This window comes from Mirounga angustirostris, unplaced genomic scaffold, assembly GCF_029215605.1.
Source record: "Mirounga angustirostris isolate CCGP_5_RB_7025 unplaced genomic scaffold, mMirAng1.0.hap1 SCAF_16, whole genome shotgun sequence".
Classification (NCBI taxonomy): domain Eukaryota; kingdom Metazoa; phylum Chordata; class Mammalia; order Carnivora; family Phocidae; genus Mirounga; species Mirounga angustirostris.
This window is the reverse complement of record NW_026991724.1, coordinates 26,744,728-26,771,202: the sequence shown is the minus strand read 5'-3', so window position 1 is coordinate 26,771,202 and position 26,475 is coordinate 26,744,728. Positions and strand designations below refer to the sequence as shown.

The window sequence follows — 26,475 nt, the reverse complement described above, 5'->3', positions numbered from 1 at the left end:
GTTTACACCTCTTTAGGCTACCTCCTGCGGAAGGGCGGGGGGGGGAGGTGTCTGAGCACCATGGAGACAGCCCTCAATGCAGCTGGGTCTGTGCAGTTGGAGGAGAGCTGGGAGGCTTTCCAGGGAGCCCCGCTCCATGGGGAGGAGTCCGCCTGGGGCCTGGGAGGAAGCTGGCATCTCGCAACCCTGCAATTAGTAGGCAGAGGAGCTGGGTGGTGGTTGGGTGGGGGGCTGAGAGCTGCAGCTGGTTCATGGGTGCCGCCTCTGCCTCCAATATCCCCCTCACTTACCCAGAAGGGTGCCCAGGGTGGCTGGCAGGCCCCAGGCAGACAGGGCACTGGGTTCTTGGGAGGGAATGCAGAGCAGAGGAAAAGCCAGAAAAATAACACTAACTGTAAAGTCATATTATTGGGTGTGGGTCTGGACAACCCAGTTGCTATTGTACTCATTTTACAGATTGGGGAATGAAAGCCCAGAGAGGGACAGGGGCTTGCTAGACACAGCCGCACCTCCCCCACACCCCCAATCTGAAAGAGCTGGGGCTAGATGCCACGTTGATCTGGAGGGCTGGGGTGCAGGGTCACTCCTGGGCCCGAACTTCCATGCAGGTAACCCTAGAGACTGCCTCCCACCCCCCTAGAGTCAGGCTGGCAACATGACCTCTGCCGGAGGGAGAGCAAGGGGCGGCCAACCCCAGGGCCCCCAGCCCATCCCTGCAGGGGGAGGAGGGGCAGTCTGGCCCAGCCAGTTCTCTAGCCTGCCCTGGCACTCCAGGCCCTGCCCCTGTGCTGCTGGGGCTTTTGATACTGGACCATCTGCCCCGGGAGACTTCTTATCTGAGCAGCACACGGACCCATCCAGGATCGGTCCTGCAGTGCACTGCGGTGGGGCTGGAGTTGGGGGGGACGGCGCGGTTCTGGCTTCAGCCTTCTAGCATACCATCCGTCTTCCTTCCCTCCCTCCCCTCCCCTCTTTCAAAGATGCCCACTAAGCCCAGGCTACCTTGCCGGCTGCTGGCAGGATTCTCTGGCCTCCAGGAGCATCTGGTGGGACGGCAGAAGCAGACAAGTACACAGCCCGCTACCACTCTTCGAATGAACCAAGTAGGCTCAGCTTGGAAGGGCTGGTGGGACTTTGATGGGGGAGGGGCGATTCTGGTGGCCTCGGGGAGCACAACGGGACTGGAGCTGCAGGGTCTTGGGCCAAGTGGAGGGTGGTCGGGCCGCAGCGGAGGGCAGGGGCCGTGCCATGTGGGGCCTTGCCTTGGAGGGGTGGGGTGTGGGAGCCGTGATCAGGAGCTCGGGCTCTGGCCTCCGATCCATCTGACCTGGAACGCCAGCATCCTCACTGATGAGCTTTGTGGCCTTGGGCTAGTTACTTGCTCCCTCTGAGGCTCTGCATCCTTGATCAAAAGAGGGAAGACACGGTAGGCCAGCCTCAAAGGGTGTGAGGCACGTGGTGTGGCTCCGTAAGTGTTAACTGTTCTTGGCAGTCGCCCCTGCGTGCACGAGCTCTGAGCCCACGGCCGACCCGTGGGCCCGGCCCCCCAGAGCTCACGCTGACTTCGGGCCAGTGGAAGAAGGCTCACATGGCCTCCGGGGGGCCACGTATAAATAAGGCGCATGCAGAGTAAGGCTGCAGGGAGTGGTGGGGACTGTGGCCCCCCGAGGTGCCTGTGCCCCACTCTGGGCAGCACCCGCTTCCCTGCCCGGGGGCCACGACCCCACGGGAGTGTGAACCCAGCGTGGGCCGACGTGCTGACTCCTCACGAGAAGGAAACCTGCACTTTTCTGAGAAACTCCCCATTACTAAACTAGCATGCAGGGCGCCTGGGTGGCTCAGTTGGTTAAGCGACTGCCTTCGGCTCAGGTCATGATCCTGGAGTCCCAGGATCGAGTCCCGCATCGGGCTCCCTGCTCGGCAGGGGGTCTGCTTCGTCCTCTGACCCTATCCCCTCTCATGTGTTCTCTTTCTCATTCTCTCTCTCTCAAATAAATAAAATCTTAAAAAAAAAAAAGATTAAAAAAAAAATAAACTAGCATGCATATAATATCGTTTTTAAAGCATCTCGGGAGCCAAAGCTGACGCTTCTGTTGGCAGAGGCTGCCCCCGTGAACAAAGGGATGCAAGAGAGGCAGCGCATTCCAGGCCTGGAGAATCTTCCAGCCCTGTGGTCTGTGGCTGTGTCTCCCCTCCCGAGACTGGTTCTCCTCTGGACAGTGAGGTGGGAGGCCAGACCCTCTCCTCGCTGACATTCTCTGGAGCGGCCCTGCCCGCACACAGGGGCGGGAACGGGGCCCCTGCTCAGCACTCTGGCCGGAGGTGCCAGGCAGTCTGGGGGAGCCCGCTGCGCCAGCGGATCTGCTCTGTGTCTGGGAATGGCAGGTCCGCCTGGGGCCTGGGGAGGCGGCCCTCAGGGCTGTTGTCAGTGAGGGCCTGGCTCCTGGGGGGGTCAAAGGGCAGCAGTTCAGCCTCTTCTGGGGCAAACTTCCTGTTTGGGAGAGAAAACAGAAAGACCCCTGGCAGGAAATGGCCCTCTTCCCACAGCTTTTTTTTTTTTTTCCTGCGGGCCCTGGCTTGTGTGGAAAGACCCATGGCGGATGGCTCCCCATGGCCAGGGGTGGCCCACTCCTTCCTTTCCCCTCAGAGCCCAGGAGGGAACCTGGGGCCTCTCTGCCACGACAGCAAACCCCACCTCACCAGTTTCATCCCTGGTTTAGGCGTGGCAACAGCTGAACCGTTCTGTGCCCAGATGTACCACCCGCTGGGCTCTGGCACCCTCTGCATCCCAGCACTGTGTCCTTAGGGGCCCCTCAGACAGCCACAAGAGAGAAAGCCATTGAGTGAGCTCCCCTCCACAGGCACAGAGCCTCAGCGGCTCCTTGCACACCTCTTAAGCACAGGGAGCTCACCTCTTCCGCCGGCTAAAACCATGCTGACAGAACCTCTTTCTGCAGAAAGCAGGCCTGCTGCCGAGAATTCATCTAGAGCATCTCATTAAGGGCAGGTGTCTCAAACCCACCTCAACCTGCAGATGCAAAAACGTACGCTATTGTGTTCTGAATAACAGTTTCCACTGGATTTAATATAAATCTGCTGGTTATAGAGGGTTTAGGAATTAAGCAGCAAAAATAAAATTAAAATTACCTGCAATTTCATTACCTAGAGCAGAGCTGGGGGAAAGATAAAAGGATTTATTATTTACTTTGTTTATGCCTACCTCTGGTCGCCTGAACTTCATCCCTTGTGACAGAGCCCATCTGGCAAATACCTCCTCTCCCAGGCATACGTTCAAGCGTTTCAATAATAACTAACCTTTACTGAGTTCCAGATGAACTCAGCTTATTCTCATGATAGCTGTAGGAGACGCCTCAATTCAGAGATGGAGAAACTGAGGCTTAGAGAGGTCAAGTCACTTCCCCATGGTTGCACAGCCAGTAAGGGGCAGCAGCAGAGATTTGAATTCATCCAGTGCAGAACTGCAGCCTCCTCTCCTCCAGATTAGACACACATCATACCTTTTCCTTCCCCTCACAGAAGCCGGATTCCAGACCACTGAGCAGCTCAGGTGTTCATCCATTCGTTCTTTCTCACATTCGTTCATTTGGCAAGTCACCTGACATTCCGGAACTCAGGTTGGGTGCCAGACGCAGGCTGATGCTGTCCCCCACACCACCTGCCCGTATCTGCCACACTCTCAAGGACTCTGCCCCGAGAACCCAAGCTCCATTTATTACAAAAGACTGGGTTTATCACATTGTACTGTAAACAGCTCCACCTGACCCCCAAGGTTCAGAGAGGCAGCCTGGGTCCCCCACAGTCCCCTTTGACATCCCCCTCGCCCCTGCACGAAGGTCCTGGGTGGATGGGGGTGCTGAGACTGGGCTTTGGAGTGGTCCCGTGTTTATAAGACCAAATGGGTCCAAGGATCCCACGCACATATATAAAATATACACATATAATGTATACATAGGCCATGGCTTCCCTTCCACAGGGTGTTGCTGGGGTGGGGCCACCGGCGCCCACCCTGGCAGAGGCAGGGAGCACAGGCAGCTTCATCGGTCCGAGCAGCCGGTCAGCCCGGGCACCCAGGGGCCTGCGGCCACAGGCCAGTCCTGTCTGGCCCTGGGAGCCCTAGGCCACCTGGATCTGCAGGTCCTCGTCCTCATCCAGGTCGCTGGCTCCGTCCCCGGCCTCCTCGGCGCCGAAGCGAGCGCTTCGGATCTTCCCGAAGAGGGGGGCATTCTGCTGCTGCCTGCGGAGCCTGTGGGGCCGGGTGACAGGAGGGTCGGGGGCAGTCAGTCGATCACTGGTGCTGCAAGCAGCTCAGCCCTTCCCTAGCATGTCCCTGCTGCCAGGCGCCAGCTGGGGCCCTTCCCCTCCAGTACCTGATGTCACAGCAACCTCCCAGAGGCTGCTAAGATGTGGGGGTTGTTACTGTCACCCTCGTTTGACAGACAAGGAAACTGAGGCACAGAGCAGTCAAGTGATTCGTCCATCCCCCCAGACAGCAGGGAGTGAGGCTGGGCTCTGCCGTGGGCTGGGGCCGGAGAGGTGAAGCAGCCACTTGAGGTCACCCTGCTAGGATTCGAACCCACGCCAGGCTCCAACGACCACAGAGAGGGAGTTTGGGGGTGGGGGGCCTGAGGTCCCCTATGCCCCCCCGCCAGCCATGGAAGTGAGAAAGGGCTCCGCCCTAGTTCTTCCCCACACTGAGATTCCTAAAGCCCAAATTTACGAGGGCTGCTGGAGGAAATGCCCATCCCCCAGCAGAGTGGCTGCCTTGGCTCCATCTTACTGGAAGGCATGAATTATTTACACGGCAGGGAGGGGGCCAGGCGGGGGCCTCCATTACTGGGCCGTGATTTAGTGAGCTGTCCCCGGAACATTAAAGCACAAAAAGTTGGAAAATAAAACGAGGCGGCGGTCCTGGGCAGCCCTGGCCTCCCCCCGTTGGAAGGACTCGGGAGGTACAGCCTGCCTGCCCATTTTAGAATGAATGTGGCCGAAAGACGTGGCCAACTCTGCGGTAAAGCCCGGGGCTCAGCGGCCTCTGAGGGCTGTCCCCTGAGGGTGTGTGCGTGTGTGTGTGTGTGCGCGCGCGCGTGCATGCAGAGTGGGCAGCGCTGGTTAGACACAGAGTCTGACCTGCACTCACGCCTGGGTCCCCATGCAGCATTTTATGGGCATCATCCCAGGCAGATGGGGAAACTGAGGCCAGGTTGGCCATGTCACACAGCTGTTAGGCCTGCCTCCACGGCCTGTATTCCCAGCCACAGAAACTCAGCACACGGCAGTGCACAGCATATGCTCCGGAAATCGGGGTGCTGGTGGCCGGGGGGGGCGATCCAGCCGGACCACCCGCCAGATGTGTGGCCGTGGAGACCCTCACCCTCTTAAGGCCTTACTTTCCTTGTCTGCCAGCTTCCTAGAAAAAAATAGCTTCCACTTCCCTTCTCTCACGGGAGAGGGATTCTTGGTGGGACCCAAATGTAAGTCCCCCCCTGCCCCACAGCCCCCAGCTGCTCCCCAGGGGAGAAGTAGCAACAGCACTTATGACATGCCCCATGCTTTTACAAGCACTGAATTCTCACAATAAGAGGCAAGACCTGTATCATCCCCATTTTACAGATGAGGAAATGGACACAGAGAGATCAAGCGAGTGGCCCCAGACCACACAGACCACTTCCACAGCTCCTCAGTGCAGATTCCCACCCACCGGGGGAGTCTGGCTGCAGAGCCTGCGTCGCTCTATTCTCTGACATCAGAGGATGCGAGTCTGAGGGCCTGGCACGGGCCTGGCACAGGAAGTCAGCACAGTGGTCCTGACGCCCCTGGCTGGTGGGGCGCGTGTGGAATAAGGAGGGCCTTGGACTTGGCTCTCTGTCACCTCATGGGCCTAGGGAGAGTGCAGGGAGAGGGGGTACCACAGAGTATTGGGATGGGGTGGTCAGGGGAGGGGGAGAGAGTGTGCTGGGTGGGTCCTCCCTGCGGTCCTCCCTCACGAAGGCTGCAGCTGACGGATTGGGCCTACCATCAGGGCTGGGGCTCCCCCGCGCATCCCTGCCTTCCCATTGCTCAGATCCCAGCTGGCCCAGGGACCCTGGGGGCTGCTTATTCTCCCTGTCCATGACTCCCCAGACCCTTTGGCCCCGCCCACTGCCCCACCTTGGACCTGCCCTCTTTGGTCCCCCTTTCTTCCTCTCACCACCCTCCCACCGGCCAGCCAGCCCAGCCAGTCACACACACATGATTCCAGGGCTCTCAGCTGGTCTCACTTCTTGCACTCCCCTTCCCTGGTTTCCTGGCCTTGGCCCTTCCTGCCTGGATGGGACAGGGTTCTGGCCCCAGGGGTCCCGGATCTCTTCCTTCGATGCCTTCCCCGCTAGCCTGGGCTGGGGCTCCAACCTTGACCGGGAGGAAGTCTCTCCCTGCCCTGCTTCTGTGTCCGGCCAGGGGGTCCTCCCCACCAGGGCGGCACGCCCACCTGGACTGCAGATGCTCCAGCTGCACTTGTAGGTTCTCGCTCAGTTCTGTCTGCTCGTCCAGCGACCGCTGCAGCTTCCGTGCCTGGTTGTGGGCCTCGTCCAGCTGGTGGGGGGGCAGGGCCAAGAGCGTGAAGGTCACCTTGGGTCAGCCTGGCCGTCTACCCAGGACCAGCCCCTCCCGCCATTCCTCTGCCTTTCCCAAGAGCAGTCCCTGTCTGTTCTTTGAGGCCCAGACCAAGGCCCACCTCCTCCAAGGAAGCATGCCTTTGCCCCTCACCATTCCTGCTGACCCTGCCTTCCAAATCTACACATCTTCGGACACCCCAAGCCACTGATCCAGCCATCAAACTGCCTGCCCATCTCTCCCCATGGGTCTGTTCATCTGATCATTCATCTGTGGAATGACGTCTGCCCATGGAGATGCCTACCTACCTACTCACCACTGCTTATTCTACTCAGCTACCCATTCACCCCATCTATCTGCTTCCACTCTCCCAGACACACCTATCATCCCATCTGTCCATCCTTCTGTCCTTCTCCCTGTCCATTCATCCTTCTACCCGCTGATCCAGTTTAGTTATCTAGCCATCTTTCCACTGTCCACACAGTCCTCTATTTTCCTGTACATCTGTATACTCATCTGTCATTCATCCAACCACCCACCGACCCATCCAGTCACCTACCCATCCACCTACCCATTCACCCATCCACCCAACCATCTACCCACCCATCTATGCATCCACCCACCCATCCAGTCACCCACCCATCCACCTACCTATCCACCCATCCATCCACCCACCCATCCACCCACCCAGCTACCAATCTATCCACCCACCCACCAATCTATCCACCCACCCACCCATCTATCCACCCACCTATCCAGTCACCCACCCATCCACCCACCTATCTAGTCATCCACCCATCCAGTCACCCATCTATCCACCCACGCACCCACCCATCCACCTACTTATCCACGCATCCATCCACCCACCCATCCACCTGTCCATCCACCGACCCAGCTACCAATCTATCCATCCACCCACCCATCCACCCACCCACCTATCCAGTCACCCACCCATCCACCCATCTACCCACCTATTCGGTTACCCACCCATCCATCTACCCATCCAGTCACCTACCCATCCATCTACCCATCCACCCATCCATTCATCCAATCACCTACCCATCCACCCACCTATCCACCCATTCATCCACCCAGCCATCTATCCATCCACCCACCTATCCAGTCAACCACCCATCCATCCACCTATCCAGTCATCCACCCATCCAGTCATCCATCTATCCACCCACCCACCTGCACACCCATCCGTGCACCCACCCATCCACCTAACTAGTCACCTACCCGTCCACCCACCTACCTACTCACCAATCTATCTACTCCTCCACCCAGCCATCCACCCACCCAGCTATCCACTCAGCCATCCACCCACTCAGCCATCCACCCATCTACCCACCTGTCCAGTCACCCACCCATCTACCCATCCACCAATCTATCCACCCATCTACCTGTCCAACCACCTGCCCAGTGATCCACCCACCTACCCATCCACCCATCCGTCCACCCATCCATCCACCCACCCACCCATCCACCCACCCATCCACCCACCTATCCAGTCACCCACCCATCCACCTATCAATCAACCCACACACACATCTACCCACCTATTCAGTCACTCACCCATCCATCCATACACCCATCCAATCACCCACCCATCCACCCATCCAATCACCCACCCATCCACCTACCCATCCATCCAATCGCCCACCCATTCACCCATCTATCCACCTATCCAGTCACCCACCCATCCATCCACCTATCCAGTCATCCACCCATCTACCTATCCAGTCACCCATCCATCCACCCACCCATCCAGTCACCTACCCCTCCAGCCATCCATCCAGTCACCTATCAGACATCTCTTGTTACATTTCATCCATCCTCCGTCCCTCTCCCCCTCCCTTCCCCATCCACCTGTCCCTCTATTCTTTCATCCATCTGCTCATCCATCCACGGAATTACTTCCTTGTCGTTCCATTTCCACATCTACGTGCCACACAGACCACCTACACGTCCGCCCACTCATCCATCCGTTAATCTATTCAGCTACTCATCCATCCTGCCGTCCGTTCTCCTTCCCACACACCTATCTACCGTCCACCTATCTACCGTCCACACAGTGACACGGGAGGGCCCTGCAGCCCTGCTGCCACTGCCGCTGAGGCCTGAGGCCACCCCGTGGGCCCCAGCGGGTGCTCACCTCATCCTCGGCCTGGGCCAGCTCCTTCTTGAGCTCCTCCACCCGCAGCCGCAGCTTCTTCACCTCTGCTTCGTGCTGCTCCACCCGCCGGTTGGCGTGCGCCAACTCGGCCACCTTCTCCTGAAACTGCTTCTTCAGCTTGCCGTGCACATGCTTCAGGTCGGCCAACTCCTGCGGGGGGGGCGCTCAGGGTCACGGGGCGCCTGCAGGCTCCCTGCTTAGCGGCCAAAGCAGTATCAGGAACGTGGCCCACAGGGGATGCCCGGGAGGAGTGGCTTCTGGGGCCGTCGCCACCTCCATCCTTCGTCCTTCGTTGTCACTTTAGGGGTCCCCCGCCCCCCGTGGGCTGGAGCTGGACACACAGTGGGTGCTCTGCTCCGGCCCTGGCCATACCACCCGCTACCCCACCTTGTTCTTCTCGAAAAGCGCAGCCTGGCTGGCCCGCAGGTCACAGTCCAGGGCGCTGGCTGTCTGCCTCCGCCGGCGGGCCAGCGCCTCCTCCAGATCCCCGACCTGCACCCGCAGCTTCTTGTTCTCCCGTTCCAGGCCCAGCTTCTCGGTCTCCAGCCGCTCACGGCGACCCCACTCGGCCGCGTTCTCCGCCTGCAGCCGCTCCATCTGCAACAGGGCAGGACAGGGTCAGGGCTCCAGGGGGAAGGCGGACAGGAGGGCCTAAGCTGGATGCTCCCCCAACCCCCCAGAGCCATTTTTGGCTCCAGGAAGCAGATCCAGCTGCAGCAGCTATAATTAACCTGGGCTGATTTCACGGTGTGCAGGATGTGAGGGCGCTTCTGGTCTGTGTGTGGGAGAGAGGCCCGCTGCCCCCTGCAGACCAGAGCACCTTCCGGGTGTGGCTGGTCCCTGCCTCAGCGTACAGACCTCCTTCTTGCCCTCTTTGGAGTGGTCGGCTGATGGAGGCCAGGCCCCTGCCTCCCTCCTCCCCACCTCCCCGCCCCAGCCCCAAGCCCTCCCAGATCCCACCAGTGGCCTCACCTCACCCCTCAGCTCTGCCATCTTCCTGTCCATGCTGGACCGCGCACCTAGCTCATCCTCCAGGTCTTCAGACATGCGACCCAGCTCGTCCTGGTGGGCCTCCTTCAGGATGCTGAGCTGCGGGACACAGTGCAGCCCGGTTCCGTGAGAACCACCTGGGTATATCCCGGAACCGGCTCCTGGGGATGGGTGCTGGGGCAGGAGTGCTCAGCAAGGAGCCTGATGTGGAGTCCAGATGCGCCACTGGGTACCCAGAACAGGGCTGAATCTGACTGCTGGTGCCGCTTCTGGCATTTCATACCTCCTACCTCATGACCATCTAGCCTCCCAGTGTCCACTGTGGCCCCTGGCACTCCACTTCCACGACAGTAGCCAGCCCAGAATGAGCTCTTTAAAAAGATAAGTCAATCATACCCCCATCCCTGGGTTCCTTAGGATAAGACCCGACCCCTTTCTCTGGTTTCACAATATGGTTGGACCCTTGCCCATCTCTCCTCTCTCCTTAGTTCACAGTGTTCCAGGCTCGAGTCCTCAAACACACCAAGTTCCTGTCCACCACTGGGCCTTCGTACATATGGTTCTCTCTACCATCACTCTTTCCAAGTTGTTTTACAGGATTGACTTTTTGCATTCTCAGGCCTTGGCCTAAATGCCCCCTCCTCAGGAAGGCCTCTCTCCTCCTCCCTGACTACAAGAGGTGCCTCCTTTACTCTACGTCCCACTCCCCATTAGAATGTGAGCTTGGGAGGACAGAGAGCTTGTCTGTCCACCTTTGTATCCCTATATGGCCTTGGCACTGGGTAGCCCTGTGAACTGACTGAATGCACTCAGTGGATCTGAACAGGGTCTGCGCGTGCATGCACGCTTGGCCACATAGGGATCGCCTGGGGTGACGTGGGCATAGTGCAGATGCCTCGTCGTACAGCAGGGAAACCAACAAACTGTCACTCTGTGCAATGACACGGGTGAGCTCAAATCCGTAACACTGAGGGAAAGAAGCCAGTTACAAAAGAGAATCTTTATGACTATCTGCTAAACTGAACATTCATGTTTTATTCACTTTTCTGCAAAAGATTCCACTTCATAATATGGAAAGATTAAAAAGGCAGATTCCTGGACCCATCCCCCAAAGATGCTGCTTCTGGGGACGGATGGTTTTAGGATATTCCCTGAGAGAATCTACCATGAGACAGTCTTCGTTGCTTCCAGGGCAGTTTTAGGCTCTGGGGTCTGGAGGAATCTTCGCACCTTCTGGAAATGCAGCGGGTCCAGCAGACTTTCTCTGGGTGGCCTCGCCCCCTGGTGGCCACAGGGGCCCGCACACGAGGCAGTCGCAGCCACCCAGCAGGACTTCGGCCTGCCCTGAGTCCCCAAACTGCAGCTGTGGAATTCCCTCTTGGCCCGCTGGAGCCTCAGTTTTGTCCTTTATAAAATGGGGACCCCAGGGTCCAGCTTCGTTGATTGCCCTGAAGCGTCAGTGAGATGGAGAACATTCTAGACCCCATGAATGCTACATCCCAACTCCTCCCCTTCAGCATGGTCTATGAAGCCCGGTGAGGTCTAGCTCCCTTGGAACCTCATCTGTCACTTACTTCCCTCCAGCCACACTGCCCTCTGCTTTCTGCACATGCTAGGCTTACTCTGGCCTCAGGACCTTTGCATGTGCTGTGCCTTCTGTCAGGAACCCTGCCCCCAAATCCTCTCAAGGACAGCTTCTTTAGGTCTTGCCTCAAATGTCACCTTCCCAGAGAGGCCATTCTTCTTTTTTTTTTTATTTTTAATTTTATTATCTACTTACTACTTTATTATTTTATTTTTTTTAGAGATGCCATTCTTGACCCACCACCATCTCTCTTATTCTGTCTGACTCCTTCAGAGCTTATGAATTTATCTGGCTGCTTACTGTTGGTACTCCCTATGCCCCACCCCATAGCCCCCACAAGGTGAGCTCCCGAAGCCAGGGACACTGCCTGCGCCAGCACTCAGAACAGCGGATAGAGCGTGGCCAGCATTTGATGAGGAATGACTGAACTCCCTCCTTTCTCCCACTCCCGCTGCTGAAATTCAACAGTGTAATGCTTCTTCCTCTAAGAAAACTGCCGTCTCCAAGACTCACCTGCTTCAGCATCTCCTGCTTGGTCTTGTTCAGCTCCTCATACTTGATCTTCCACTGGCTCAGCTCCCCCTCCAGCTTCTCAATGTTCCTGCTCAGTGCCAGTTTATCCCTGGAGAGAGGAGGAGGAGAGGCAGATACGGGGGTGAGCCCACCGAGGCCCTCTGCTGAGAGTCCTCCTGTGCGGCCTGCACCTGGGAAGCCGGTGTCTGAAGTCCTTGCCTCGGCATTCGAGGCCCTGGCACCAACCACCCTCCCCACCCCTCGCCCAGGGTTTGAACTCCTTTTGCAAAGAGCTCTACTCCCCACCTTCTGCACCACTGCAGGCGCCCAGCTCACGATGTGGGCAGGTGACCAGGACTCCAGGGCACTGACCATGCCTGGTCAAGTGTCTCAGGCTCAACTGCCCAATATGACCCCTGTTTCTGTTTTATGTACGGTTGTTGCCTGTAAGGCTTGGTTTGGACACATGGTTCTGGGGTCAGAAAAGCTGGAAAACACTGTCCACTGGGTCTCAGATGGAGGGGTCACCTCTCGTCGTCCTCCCTGGGTGGGGAATATCTCCCACAATCCCCACTCTGCACTCTGCTCCGTGCATGAGTGAGATGCTGTGGGTAATGAGCACGGGGCCTGGCCCTGGCACACAGTAGGTGCTCAACGTTATCCTCACTCTTCAGCATGCTGTGCCTCATGACCCCCCGCCGACCAGCCTCCCTCTCGGGGAGCCTGACATCTCCCGCCTCTAACGTGGGCTTCTCAGGAGACAATACCACCCTCTAGGAGGCATTTCTGGTAACCCTGCATGACCCGGTCACTCGGTGGGCAGGGACAAGGGGTGCCTATGTCCTACACTGAAGGCCCAGGGCCATCCCGCCCTCCAGGACTGATCCCGCATCCCCTGTAAAGCATGCATGCCCTGCCAGACACCCCCAGGTGTGCAAACCATCTGAGCCTAGACCCTCACTCTGATTCACACATCAACAGAAAGTATCTTTTGTACTCACAGCGTCTCCCCAGGACCAGATCGCTGTATAAATTGAAAGAACAGTGCGCTATGCTTGGCTCAGAACTTTACCAAAGGCTGTTCCTCTCTCAGGAAATCTTGTCGCCACCTCGATGGCGCTTGTGTATCTGAGTTGCGGACCCCACACACTGCACCTGCTGTTTTTGTAGCTGTCCTGGGAGGTGACTTAACTGAGCCCATCCACACAAAGCCTGACTCAGAGTACGTGCTATGTAAGTATTGGCTGGGAGGGTTATCACTACCCTTCTTTGTAAAGGCACCCGATTCTGATTACCTCTGCCCCTTGAACACCCTGGGTTTCAACCGCACGGATCCACTTACACGCAGGTCGTTTTGATAAATACAGTACAGTATTGTATTTTCCTCCCTTTTTCTTAATGTTTTCTTTCCTCTAGCTTCCTTTATCGTAAGAACACAACACGTAATACATAGAACATACAAAATACATGTTAATCGACTGTTTATATTATCGGTAAAGCTCTGGTCAATGAATTACGTTTTGGGGGATCAAATCTGGGGAGTCAGATTTTCAACTGCGTGGGGGTGGGGAGTGTCAGTGCCCCTGACCCCCATATTGTTCAAGGATTGACTGCACTTCGTTATCTCCTCTAGTGGAGCTGGGCCTGAGCACGTCCATGTCACAATACGTATATTATACTATATTTACATTCCTGCTTTATATTTCAGTTAGTGAAACAGGCTGCTATTTGTCCATCTTGCTTAAACAGAAATTTATGGTCTCACAGTTCTGGAGGCAGAAGTCCAAGATCAAGGTGTCGGCAGGGTTGGCTCTGACTGAGGACCATGAGAAGGAATCTGTCCCCTTGCTTCTGGGAGTTTGCAGGCCATCTCTGGTTCTCCTTGACTTATAGAAGCATCTCCCTGATCTCTGCCTTCATACTATCTATGCATTTAATTTCTGGACAGAAAGGGAGTGTTACAGAATGTTCATTATAATCAGGCCTGTGCCCTGATCAAGGTCACCGGCGACCTCCACACTCTAAATCCTCTGGTGAGCGCTTAGTCCTCTTCTTCCTTGACCAGCTGTTCACTCCCTCCTCTGTGAAACGGTGCTCCTGGTTTCCCTGACCCTTCCCGGACCCGCTTCTCCTGTCTCCTCACCGCTGGGCTCTTCCTCTGATCTCTAAAGTCAGAGGACCCCAGGGCTCCATCCTCTGACCTCCCTCACCCAGCTCACGGCTTTTGAAATCACTTATTCCCTGCTGACTCTTGCGTTTTTACCTCCAGCCCACATCTGCCTCGTGAACTCCAGACTCATTCACATACGCAACTGCCTCCCTGTCGTCTCCATTTCAACTGGGCCAAACCCGATTCCCATCTGCAACCCCTCAACCTCCCTGACCCTCCTTCCCTGCTTGTATCTTTGCCCATGACACAGTCTCCCCACTAGCACATAAGCTCCATGAGGCGGGGAGTGGGGAGGGTTTGGGCTCATTTACGGCTATATCTTCACTGCCGAGCACAGGTCTGACCCAGAGCAAATGCATGATACATGTTATTTGAATTAATAAAACAAAACTTGCATGGGGTGCCCCAGTTAGAACACACTGTTCTAAAGTTCCAAGACTCAAGCCTGAATAGTGCCACGCACCTTCAGCGAGTCTCACATTCCACGACACTGACTTTGTGCAATTCTGAGGGTGCCCTGGCGTGGCCCGGCCCGCCCCTGGGGCCCTGCTTCCCTGCTGGGACTTACTCTCGCTCCTTGAGCAGCACCTTCTGGGACTCATCTAGCCGCAGCCGCAGGGCAGTCAACTTGGATGCATCCTCCTCGATGGTGGCCGTGTCCTCCCAGGGCAGCCGGCTGCGCTCCTGGCGGCCTGAGCTGCCCCGTGGGCCTCCGGTCCCCACGCTGCGTGCCTCCCAGCAGCCCTCAGGCTCCTCTGGTCTGCTCTTCAGCAGGCTCTCCACCAGCTCCAGCTCCTGTAGGGACCAAGGTGGAGGAAGGACCAGTGGCTGCTGAGCCCTCACTCTCTTGGCCGACCTCATGACCTTTCCCAGGCCCTGGGTCTGGGATCGGCTTAGTGGGTAACCTTGGGCAAGTCACACAGCCCTCTGGGCCCCAATATCCTCTTCTGGAGCCTGCCTCTCCATCCCTGGAGAGGGAGAGACACCCCCTCTTCTGGGCCTCTCCCCTTCACCTCCTGGAACTGCACACAGAGTCAGCTACTACAGTTCCCTGTATCTTAGAAGATTTCCCAGGGCAGGTGGTGAGCCTCCCTGTCATCGCAAGTATGCCAGCATATGGTGGGACACTGATGCGAATGGCATGTAGAAGCAGAGACTCCCACAGTGGATAGGAACTAGATTCCCCCAAAAGGAATTCCGGCTCTAAGATCCCATTCTTCAGGTGCAAACACTAAGGCACCAGGAAGTAAGTGACATAAAAGATGCACAGGAAGGCAGCCCCTGTGAGCAGAACCAGCTCCCAGACAGAAAGTAGTGAGAGACTGTTAACTCAGTGCCTATCCCCTGAGCTTCCCATTCCCCTTTGCCCCTCCGGGCTGCCCCTGCTGCACCCAAGGCCTGCCTCTGGCCACAGACCTGAGACATCCATGGCCTCTGTCCCAGCCTGGCTTCCCCCGTGACCTTTCTAGCAGAGTCCAGGCCATCTCCTTCCCTGTCTGGCCCTCAGTTTCCCTATCTGGATGGGGACAGTGGCCCTGAGAACTACCTGTGGACAGAGATTCTACTCCTAATGTAGCTCAGACTGTCTGGGTGGGGGCCTCAAACATCACTCAGTCCAAAGCCTTATTGCATAAATGGGGAAACAGGGAAGGAAGGGACTGGTTCTGGGTCACAGAACACAGAAGTGTCTGGTCTGGAGAAAAAACTGACTGTAACCTCAAGGCTCCTGCCACGGTACCTGCTACCTCCTGAAGTGTGACTGACAACCACAGCAAGGACAGGACAAGAATAGCACCACGAGCCTGGCTGACAGGGGCTGTCATCGTCTGCCCCAGAGAACAGCAATGAAGGAACGCCACCTCCAAACACCAGGCAGGCCTGGGGACGTGGGGGCTTCAGCCACCAGGAGGCAGCAGTGCCCACCCTAGCCTAGAGGGGTGGCAGGAGCTGGGCAAGGGAGGGGAGAGGGCAGCCAAGAATCTTAGCTGCGGCAGCTGGACCATCTGGGGATGGAGCTGGGAGGAACCTGAGCCTGGACTCTGCTCCTAGAAGGCCTGCTGGGTTGGGGGATGCTGCCCTCCACCCCCACCATTCACGCTCCAGCCACACTGATGATTACCACGGACTCCGGAGTTCACCTGGGTTCAACTACCCAGCACTGCAGTCACCAGCTGGGAGACATTGGTACTTAATCTCCCTGTGCTTCAGTGTGCTCATCCACAAAGCAAACCCCTCTTGGGATTGTGAGAATTAACTAGATCCTGCATATGCGGAGCTTAACGCTGTCTGCAGGTGCCCACAGAATGATGGGAGCTGTCATTCCCGGCCTCTGGGCTTTTGCATGCCTAGAATGCCTGCCTGCACATTTCACAGAGAAGTCCTCCATAACCTCCTAGTCTCCGCTGATGGGACCTCTTCCAGGAAAGCTTCTGTGAAGCCCCTATCTGCAAAGCCTGGTTCAGGGACCTTCTCTGTGCTCCTAGTGCCCTGACAACCTCCCACCTCTCAGCTTTGACTGATGTGGGTTATAAATGTTTACCCCCTGCACCCCCCTCCCCCATTCAAGTTGAACGAATGAATAGATTCGGCTCTGCTGCTAATAGATGCCTACCAGGCACGAGCTTCGATCCCGCTTCTGCCCCAAAGGGACGATTTTAAGGTTCTGTTGACGGCTCACGTGCGGGAGTGGAAGGACCACCAGATGGCCAGGCCTCTCCGGAAGAATGCCGTCCTCTGGCCCCGCGAAGCAGAGGCCCACGCAGGAGAGTGAAACCTCCCAGGGGACCAAGCCCTTCCTATCCCCCTTTCCCAGTCCCGCCGCACCCCCTTCTGGACCCCAGCGCCAAGGGCCCTGCCCAGGAGCCCGCCTCCCAGCCAGCCCCACAGCCCCAGCCGCGCCGCGCACCTGGCTGCCCTGGGGCACTTCGGACCCGACGTCGCGCACCGGCTCCTGCTCCCTGTCGGGCTCGGGCTCCGGCCCGTCGGGCGTGCGGTCGGCGGCCCCCCGGGCGCCCCGCAGCCGCGCCAGCTCGCGGCCCCGCGCCTCGCACTCGCCCTGCGCCTCCTGGCGTTCGCGCCGCGCGCCGGCCAGCTCCTTGGTGAGCGCGTCGAGGCGCTGGCGCAGCTGGCGCACCTCCTCGCGCGCGCGGTTGCGCTCGGCGCGCACCTTGCTCCACTTCTCGCGCCAGTTGGCCGTGCAGTCCGACCACCAGCGCATGGTCTTCTCCATCTGCGCCGCCCGCGCGCGCGCCTCCTCCAGCTCCCGCAGCCGCAGCTCCTCGCGGCTCTCCCAGTCCCCGTCGGCCAGCAGCGCGGGCGCCGGCGGCAGCGGCAGTGCGGGCGGCGGCCCCGGCGAGGGCGTGCCGCTGGGCGGCGTGGGCGGCAGCGAGTCGGCCGGCCCCATGCGCTCCGGCGACGGGCTGCCCAGGATGGTCAGGAGGCTGCCCTTGGACAGCTGCGGGGACTCGGCCAGCCGGGGGCTGGGCCCGTGGCTCATGGTGCGGCCGCGCGGGCGGGCCCCGGGTTCCAACTCCGGGCGGGGCTCAGGGGCGGCACGGGGGATGTCCGGAGCACGCGATACCCCTGTGCATGCTGGCCACCGCTCCCCACCGCTCCTCCTCGGACCTGTGGGAGAACACAACCGTTAGTAGGCCGTGGCCCCCATCTGTCCATACCCATAAGCTCAGCCATGGGAAAGGCAAAACGGGCAGCGGAAACGGCAAGGGCAAAAGCGGGAGGAGAGAAACGGTCTGGCCCCGAAAAGCCCCATTGAGGCTGTAGTGGTGAGCCTGGGCCTGTAACTGCTTCTTCACTGGCCTCCAGACACCCTCCTGCAAGGTCCTTTCACCCTGCAGCCAAGGCAGCTGATCTGAAACCTTGATCTGCTGTCCCTGACCTTCAAGCCCCATGTCACCCAGTGAATGACTTGCACTACTCCCCATCTCTACCCCAAGTGCAGCATGCTTGCACACTGACTGCCAGGACTGCCTTCCCTGCCTCTTCCTGCACTGGGCTAACTCTTCTCAGGCTTAAAACTTATCTGACTTATCACCTCCTCCTAGAAGTCCTCCAGGACCACCTCAGGCCAGATGGCCCAGCCCACCTGTGTCTCCATCACTAGTGTAATCAATCTCACCTACCATTTATCTGTGTCCCCCCCTGCTCCCCGTCCTCACCCCAGGCTGTGAGTTTGCTGAGGACTGGGGCTGGCTCTTGGCCACTGTCTCCGTCCCAGCATATGATGCCAATGGCAATGACATTTGTGGAGGTCTGACTGCAGGCCAGGTGCCATGCCCATGGTCTTATGTGAACTATCTCATTTACTCTTCTCAGCAGACTCCAGGGAAACGGCTCCCATTTACTCCAGAGGAAAGTGGAGGCTCAGAAAGGTTGAAGCCCAGATTTGATTCCAGGTACAGGGTAAGGTGAGGGTGCGGTGTGTGGTGAAAGCGACGCATGCTCTGGTGTTAGGATGGAAATAAGCCAGAGTCTAGATGGCGGGGGTGAGGCAGTGGTGAGAGGTCCCACTGCTGGGCCCTGCTATTCTGGGCCACAGCACTTTAAAAAGAAGTGAGAGGGCGCCTGGGTGGCTCAGTTGGGCGCCTGGGTGGCTCAGTTGGTTAAGCGACTGCCTTCGGCTCAGGTCAAGATCCTGGAGTCCCGGGATCGAGTCCCGCACCGGGCTCCCTGCTCGGCAGGGAGTCTGCTTCTCCCTCTGACCCTCCCCCTCTCATGCTCTCTCTATCTCATTCTCTCTCTCAAATAAATAAATAAAATCTTTAAAAAATAAAAATAAAAAATAAAAAAGAAGTGAGACACATGTCCTTCTCCTCTGTCCCCAACCTGTCACCCTCTCTCTCCATGGTGGTCTTGCCCTGACCCCCTCCAGCAGCCCATTGGGACGTCATGCCCCTCATGCTCTCCCTTCCCCATTCGGCTTAGCCTCTCCCACAGACCCTCCCCCCAGGCCCCTCTGCCCTGATGGGCAGCCCTTCCCGTTATGCCCCGCTGGTGGGGCTCTCATCCGCTCCACAGCCAAGTGCCTCAACACCGACTGCTCCCAACACCGCCTGGCCAACCCTCTCTGTCCCCTCTCCACCCTCCTCCCACCTCTAACCCCTCACTCTCAGCAGGTGATCTCATGTCAGAGTTCCCAGGAAAAGGGAAGCCATCAGATGGGCACGCCCTCCAGGTCCTGCCCCCAGGCCTGTGGCCCCCTCCTTCCTGCCCCTAAGAGGCTGGAAGGGCTCTCCCTCTCTCCAGCCCAGGCTGTGCTCCAGAACCCCCCTGCACCTCTATCATGGTGCTCCTCAGGTAACTCAGACTCAGCCTCGTCAAACTGGAACTCATCTTCTCCTATTCCCTCCACAACCGGCTTCTCCTTCTGGATGCCCCCTCTGGGAGAAGAGCACTTCCTCACCCCTTCACGCTGTGGAGGACGTTCTAGAATCTGCTTTCTCCCCGCACCCATCCCCCCCGCCACCTCCAAGTCCTGTCCAGTCTGTCTGCCACACATCACAAGGAGCTAGCCACCTTCCTCCTACGCTGCCACTAACCTGTCGGCCACCACCATCACCTTCCACCACCTGGGCGACCCTAGCTACTGTCTCCCTGTCCTGTCCCCCGGCAAGGGGAGGGCAGAGGGAGAAGCAGGCTTCCCACTGAGCAGGCAGCCCGATGCGGGGCTCGATCCCAGGACCCCAGGATCATGACCTGAGCCGGAGGGAGATGCTTAACGACTGAGCCACCCAGGCGCCCAAGCTGTGCCTTCTTCAAATCCATTTGGAACTGCAGCAGCCAGAGGGAGTTTTTAAAAATTCCATTGGGCGTCTGCCTTCGGCTCATGTCATGATCCCGGGGTCCTGGGATCAAGCCCCGCCATCGGGCTCCCTGCTCAGTGGGAAGCCTGCTTCTCCCTCTCCCACTCCCCCTGCTTGTGTTCCCTCTCTTGCTGTGTCTCTCTCTGTCAAAAAATAAAAATGCCAACCAGATCACACCAGTGGCCACACCCTTTGTTGTCAGCAATAGCTGCTACCGCTCTCTAGTGTGAAGCCCAAGCTCACGCTCTCTAGGAGTCCAACTCCAAAACTTCTCCGGTCCCAAAAGGGGCTCCAGCCCCTGATCCCACCACTTGTTCACTGTCCCCACCGCCCACCCCAGCCCCTCTCCCCTTGCCCAGCGCCCGTTCCATGGCCCTACTCTCGCCCTGGCCAACGGCCCCTCTCCTGTCCTTTTCTCTCCGGGCAATGCCAACCCAGGGCACCTCCACTGCTCTGCCTATCTTGCCTCCCTGTCCCAGCGGGCACGGCTGGTTTTCCCACCACGTGGACAGGCGTCAGGACCGTCAGCGTCTCAGTGCGGTCCAGCGACCCTACTGCCGTTCTCTAGTCTGTTGGCTGTTTGTTAATTGCCTCCACCAGGCATCAGTTCTAGGCTCAGCTCTGTCACGGATCTCGTGTATGCCACTGCCCCTTTCTGGGCCTCAGTTTCTCCACCTGTAGAAGTGGGATGGGATGGGGGTGAGGGAGACCAGTGCGTTTGATCAAGGAGTCCTTCAGATTCACGTGGACACTTGTTTAAAATGCAGTTCCTGGGCACCCCTCCTCCCCTGCCCCGACTCATGGTCAGCAGGCGTGGGGCTGGGAATTTGCATTTTAATAGTCCAATTTGGGGACACTTGAATATTTGGTATGCCTTGTCACCACCCAGAGTTTCATACATACAAACTTGTATGTCTCAATGCCAATAACACCCGCAGAGACCAAGTTGCACACCCAGACACGGCCACACGGAAGTAGGTTCCGTACACCACTAACTCCCTGGCAGGCTGCATGCCCTCTGACTCAGTCTCCCCACCCGTGTGGTGAGGTGGCTGGCCCAGATACCATCTGCATTCACAGACATCTCTGCACGCCCGTACCCAACTGCAGACACACAAACACAGATATGAAGACACGGGCAGACACACGTACCCTCAGAGATGGACCATATGCACCCACAGCTCTACGGATGCACAGAGATGCTAACCTGGAGAGAGAGAGAGTTACAGATGCACCCGGAGACACACGCAGGCCAACACACAGACGGATACAGACAGAGACATGCAGATACTCATCCCTAAGACAAACACGGACATACACAAACACACAGACAGGCACTCACACTCCTCCTCTCCCCATTTTCCTGGCCCAGCTCCACGAGGAGAAACTCTTGGAAAAGAAAAACAATGTGAGAGCCCGAGGGGGAGGGGAGGAGGCAGGAAATCCCAGGGTGCCAGTCCGGCGCCCGCCATAGCTGCGCTGGTTATGGGGAGTGGTAGGAAGGCCCTCCAGGCTCCGTCTGCTGGGCCCTTCTGGCCGCCCCTAAGCGGACAGGGCGGCAGGGAGGGGGCCACTGCCATGTCCTCTGTGCCTCTGGGAGCCGCCAGGCCTGGCATGGGGCTCAGTGGGGTGGGGGCGGGCTCCTTCCAGGAATCGCCAGCCTGTCATGCAGGGGCAGGGCGGGTGCCACCCAGGTCCTAATGGCTTCCAGGCACCCACCCTAAAGGCAGGGGTGGGCTCCAGACTCAGCTCCTGTTGCCCTTCCCAGCGGCCTGGCCCAGGCCCTCCTGGGGGCTGGGGGAGGAGGAAGGGGAGCAAGGGGGTAAGAGGAGCTCTGGACAGCCCTCCAGCCTTTCCTCTTGCAAGCCCAGGGTCCCCTGGAGGCTGTGTGTGCACAACGTGGGGGAAGGCGTGGGGGTCCCAAAGCTGGCTTTCTCGAGAAGCCCGCTCCCAGCACACCAGGAACCCTGCACCCTGTGTAGACTCAGGGCAGCCAGACCCTGCCTAGCAACGCCTCCCCTCACCCCCCGGCTCCCACCCCATTCACATGACATAGCCTTGGGGACACACACACACAGCCCTAGTAACGGTCACATTCACTGAGAGTCCTGCAACACAGAAGCTCAACACAGGCTCTGGCTGCCCGGCCCGGCCCCTCCCCACCAGGCTCAGTGTCTTCTTCCCATAGGGTGTGGTGTTTTGTATGTGGGGTGGCCTCCTGATTCCCCTAGGGTGTCATCACCCCCCCCCCAAAGAGCAGGTTGGGGAGGGACCAGCCACCACAGGCCCCAGAGAGCCTTCCCCACCCCACCCTCCCCTCTCCTGCCTCCCACCAGCCAGACGGGTCTATTCCTGCTCTAATCCTCAGGCTTTCTGCTCAGGCTGTTCCCCCAACTCGGAATGCCCCCGCCCCCCGACTCTGAAACCCCCACCCGTCCTTCAAGCTCAGTTCTACCACCTCCAGGAAATGCCTTGATCTCCTCAGCCCCAACTGCTCCCCAGGGAGCACAGCCCTACAAACTGTCAGATCTGGCCAACTGCCCTCTCCTCTTGTAACGCGCGCTTCTCTGACCCAGATGAAACACTTGTGCCATCCGCCGCTTCTAGGAATGGCCGCTTCTAGGACAGGCCTTGAATACAGGATTTGCTTAAAGCTGGCTGGTGGGGTGGCCAGCAGAAGGCTAAACCATGACCTTGTATCCCCTTAGTTGGGCAGTCCCCCCCCCAGTGGGACTCAGATCTCCTGAACCCCAGTCTCACAGCCATCCTCATTGCCCCAGGCAGCTGCTGGCCCACTCTAGGACAGAAACTAGAATGTTTTGATCCCATACTTGCCTCAGGCTAGGCCCTCATCCACCTTGTCCACAGAAAGTGACCAGTGGTTCCTGCTGCTTGTGGAACTGTTTAGAAGGTCTCTCCCTCCTTCTTTCTCCATCAGCAAAATCCTACACATCCTTCAAGATCCTCTTCTGGGAAGCCTTCCCTGACTTCACACAGAGTATGTTAGTGTTCCCAAAGCACTGGCACCTCCCTGTTCTTCAGCAGTAGTCACTAGGAAATCTTGGTCTCTCTGGCTTTTAGCACAGGGCCCAGCATACAGCAGATGCTGCATAAATGCTTTCTAGGCTGATGGATAGAAGATGGACAGTTAGGGGTTCCCTAGTGAAGAAGGAGGATTGAGTGATCCTAAGGATAAGGAGTCATTTTGTGGCCAGGCTCCGAAACAGGCAGGTGTCGGAAACTGTCTGTGGCTAAGGTCAAAGCCAGAGGTCATCTCATGGCCAGGTCAGGGATCAGTCCTCTTACCCGAGGTAGCCTAAGTGGCCCACAGGAGAACAACTTTGTGTTTTGTCCTTAGCGTGTTTAGATAACTCTCAATATCCAGTGAGAGAAGTGAGCAATGCTGAAGCCTGGATGGGGGCCAGCTGAGGGGTTTGGGGGTCGCCCGTTGGCCCAACTCTTCCCTCAAACTCAGAAACCCCCTATGTCCTTCCAGAACCTTTCAGGTGGCGCTCTGGAGCTGCCCATGGCCACAGGCCTGGCTGTGGGCAGGGAGCAGAGCCCAGCAGGAAACCACAGAGGACAGCCTGATTGGATAAATGCAGGGTCCAAGGCTGGTCAGCCCACAAACTGCGGGCACCTGTCCTTCAGACGTGCTGCCTGGGCTGCAGCCCCTGGATCACCCGGAGAGGACTGAGAGGAGGGAGGGAGGTAAGCAGGGCCTGTAGGCTAGACCTGAGCCCCGGGGTAGGCACCCCTGGCCTGTCTCAGGTATCCCCATCCCAGACTGAGGAGTCACAAAGATGTCCCAGTTCACATTTAGAACACCATTCTTTATAATGGGCCAACTTGGGCCCAGAGTAGCAGCTACTTGCCCACATCCCCATAGAGGACCAGCAGCAAAGTGGGGGTGACCCGGGGGGTGGGGCTGGAGTGCTGGGATTGGATGCCTCCCCTCCTGGGTTACGTCTACCTAAGGGCACGATGCCCCTGGGCACACTTACGGGATGGGGTCCTCAGGCATCAGGCCAAGTGGCCAGGCATAGATGGTATGGAGTGAGTGAGTGCCTTTCACGCGGGCCAGCTGGCCTCTCAGCAACTCCTTGAACTAATCTCTCTGCTAGAAAGGACATCCCACCAGTCCCGGCTCTGCCACTGATAGGCTGTGTGATTATCTGAAACTTTCTGCCCTGTCTGGGCCTGTTTCCTTGCCTGTACCATGGGGAGACACTCTACCAAGATTCCTAAAAGCTCTGTCCAACAAGTGGGCAGACCCTGTGTCAAGGTGAACCAACCCGAACCAACCCACACTTAAGATACAGAAGCAGGAGCCTCGGGCGGAGCACGGGCTTGCCAGCTATCATCCATTGGCATCATCAGGACGGTGAGGGAACTGAGGCCCACTCCATTCCCCTCGCACTGAGCCATCGCTCTAACTGCCCCAACTCCTTCCAGAAATTCGCTTTCTGCCCTCCCACGCCATGAGTCGCGTCGGCCCTCACTTCCTCGCCCCCTCCCCAGCCGCCCCGGTCCGGCAAAGACGCTCCGCTCCCTCTAGCGGCTGGCGGAGGGCAGAGGGGGCTCCTGACCCCGCGGTCCCACCCTCCTCGCCGCGCGGCCCCCATTGGCGGCTACCTCGGGCGGGGGCGGCGGCGCCGTGCTCCCATTGGCTCGTGCGCCCGTCCATCCCGCACTCGCCATGGTGACCACGTTGGGTCCCCCGGGAGAGTTCCAAATTCCGCCCCCGCCCGCCGCCCCCCTCCCGTCCGGTCCCTGGCCGCAGCATTCCGAAGGCGGCCCTGCCCTCCCCCCCAGCCCCCGCAGCCCCTCCACACACGAGGTCCGGGACCCCGGGTGGTGGGGGGACCCCGGGGAGGGGGCTAGGAAGTTCTGCTCGGAGTTTGGGGGTTGCTGCGGACGCTGCGCCCCACTCCTTCAGCACGCCCCCAACTTAACCCCTTCCCTCCCGCGGGCTCGGCGTCTGGAGGGAGTTCCCGGGACGCAGTGGCTTGCCGCCCCCTGCGCTGCCGCCCCCGCTCACCTCGGCCGGGGACCCGCGGGCTCCGGACGTCCGACCCGCCGCGGCTGGGCGGAGCGGGCACGGGGCTCGCGGCGGCCGCCGCCTGGAGGGCCGAGGGAGGGCCGCCGAGTCTCCTCCTCCCTCCCGGGGGGAGGGGAGGGAACGGAGACGGCGGGGCGGGGGCGGGGGGCCCCGGCCAGCGGCGGCCACAGTGTGACCCGGGCCCGCCGAGTCGCTGGGGTGGGGGCACCCGGCTGACTGTGGGGCGAGGCGCGCGGGCCGGGGCGGCGGGCTCTGCTGGAGAGCGAGCGGGTCCCGGCCGGAGGCCCCACCCCCGCTTGGGGCCGAGGGTGGGGGGACGGAAGGCAGGGTCTGGGGGCCCCGCGGGGTTCGGCTTTCCCGCCTCAGGTTTCCCGAGCGCCAAGGACGTACTAGGCGCCCCGCAGCAGAAGTGGGCACCGCCTGTCCTGGGCTCAGCACGTGGGGCGCGCTGACCTAGTGTTCACTTTTGTTACCTGCATTCTTCCTAGTGCCAGCTCTGTCGCCGAGTGGCCGCGGAGCAGCGAGGCTCTGCCCTTCACCGGGCCTCAGTTTCCCCTTTGTACCACAAAAGGGTTCATCAGAGTAACCTCACGCCTGTCGAGAAGCGTGGTGGGGCACTTGGCCCGCCCCGCGGAGATTTTCTCCGAAGTGCCTCGGTGCTAACCGCGGGCGACAGGGCCGGGCCGGCGGTCCCCGGGCAATTACGGTAAGGCGCTCTAGCGTGCGCCCCGCGGCTGGGGGGCTTCCTCTGCCCTTGGGAATGAGGTGTCTGCGGTTTGGGCGGGAGATGGGGTCGGGCGCCTCTCCTCACCATATCCTGTACCTGGAAGGCCACTGCAGTGAATCTTTTTTTCTTTTCTCTTCTTTTTTTTTTTTTTTCTTTTTAAGTAGGCTCCACACCCACTGTGGGGCTTGAACTCAGGACCCTGAGATTACGAGTCACATCTTCCACTGCCTGAGACAGCGAGGCACCCCTACGGTGAATCTTTCTGAAAAGATAACCAAAAACATCCACAGAGATAGTGAGGGAAACCAGACCGCGTTGGGACTTTGCCTTGAAAAGGAAACTAAAAGTGCTGAAGAAAAATTAGCTTTAGCTCATGATTAACACAGATTGTGATTGCAACCAGCCAGACGTTAGAATGAAGAATCGCTCTTGACAGAAAGAGCGTCATTTTTGGAAATATATTGGAGAGTGTCACACACAGACCCTCGCTCTGAATCCTTTGTTAGTTAAGCAGTTCTCTCTGGAAGGACTTGGTCATTTCTAAGTGATGTTCTCTTCCTCTGTGGTCAGCTTCTGCTTCATTTTTGTATGGTGTCACATCAACTTCATGAAACCCCACACTTTTTTTTTTTTTAATTTATTTATTTGACACACAGAGAGAAAGCACAAGCAGGCAGAGCGAGAGGGAGAAGCAGGCTCTCCACTGAGCAGGGAGCCGGACGTGGGGCTCCATCCCAGGACCCAGGGATCATGACCTGAGCTGAAGGCAGCTGCTTAACCGACTGAGCCACCCAGGGGCCCCGAAACCCCATACTTTTTGC

The 26,475-nt window shown here is 58.5% G+C and overlaps 1 protein-coding gene across 8 annotated transcripts in view; it reads right to left on the bottom strand.

The window, feature by feature from the left end:
- CCDC102A (coiled-coil domain containing 102A) overlaps nucleotides 1–25,527 on the bottom strand; it is a 37,197-nt gene extending 11,670 nt beyond the window's left edge. For 2 of the 8 annotated variants that reach the window (XM_064580684.1, XM_064580685.1), the window contains exons 1-11: nucleotides 24,907–25,134; nucleotides 16,952–17,670; nucleotides 14,615–14,841; nucleotides 11,877–11,985; nucleotides 9,761–9,877; nucleotides 9,176–9,385; nucleotides 8,768–8,938; nucleotides 6,488–6,591; nucleotides 3,316–4,264; nucleotides 3,148–3,173; nucleotides 1,003–3,028 (exon numbers count right to left, since the gene is read on the bottom strand). In XM_064580684.1, coding sequence (XP_064436754.1) covers nucleotides 4,135–4,264; nucleotides 6,488–6,591; nucleotides 8,768–8,938; nucleotides 9,176–9,385; nucleotides 9,761–9,877; nucleotides 11,877–11,985; nucleotides 14,615–14,841; nucleotides 16,952–17,542 — 1,659 coding nt within the window. In that variant the 5' untranslated portion in view covers nucleotides 17,543–17,670; nucleotides 24,907–25,134 and the 3' untranslated portion in view covers nucleotides 1,003–3,028; nucleotides 3,148–3,173; nucleotides 3,316–4,134. Of the gene's footprint in view, nucleotides 1–1,002; nucleotides 3,174–3,315; nucleotides 4,265–6,487; nucleotides 6,592–8,767; nucleotides 8,939–9,175; nucleotides 9,386–9,760; nucleotides 9,878–11,876; nucleotides 11,986–14,614; nucleotides 14,842–16,951; nucleotides 17,671–24,906; nucleotides 25,142–25,400 lie in introns of those variants that run through there. The other 6 variants (XM_064580686.1, XM_064580687.1, XM_064580688.1 and 3 more) reach the window with 6 other exon arrangements.
- Between the last annotated feature and the right edge of the window lie 948 nt (nucleotides 25,528–26,475).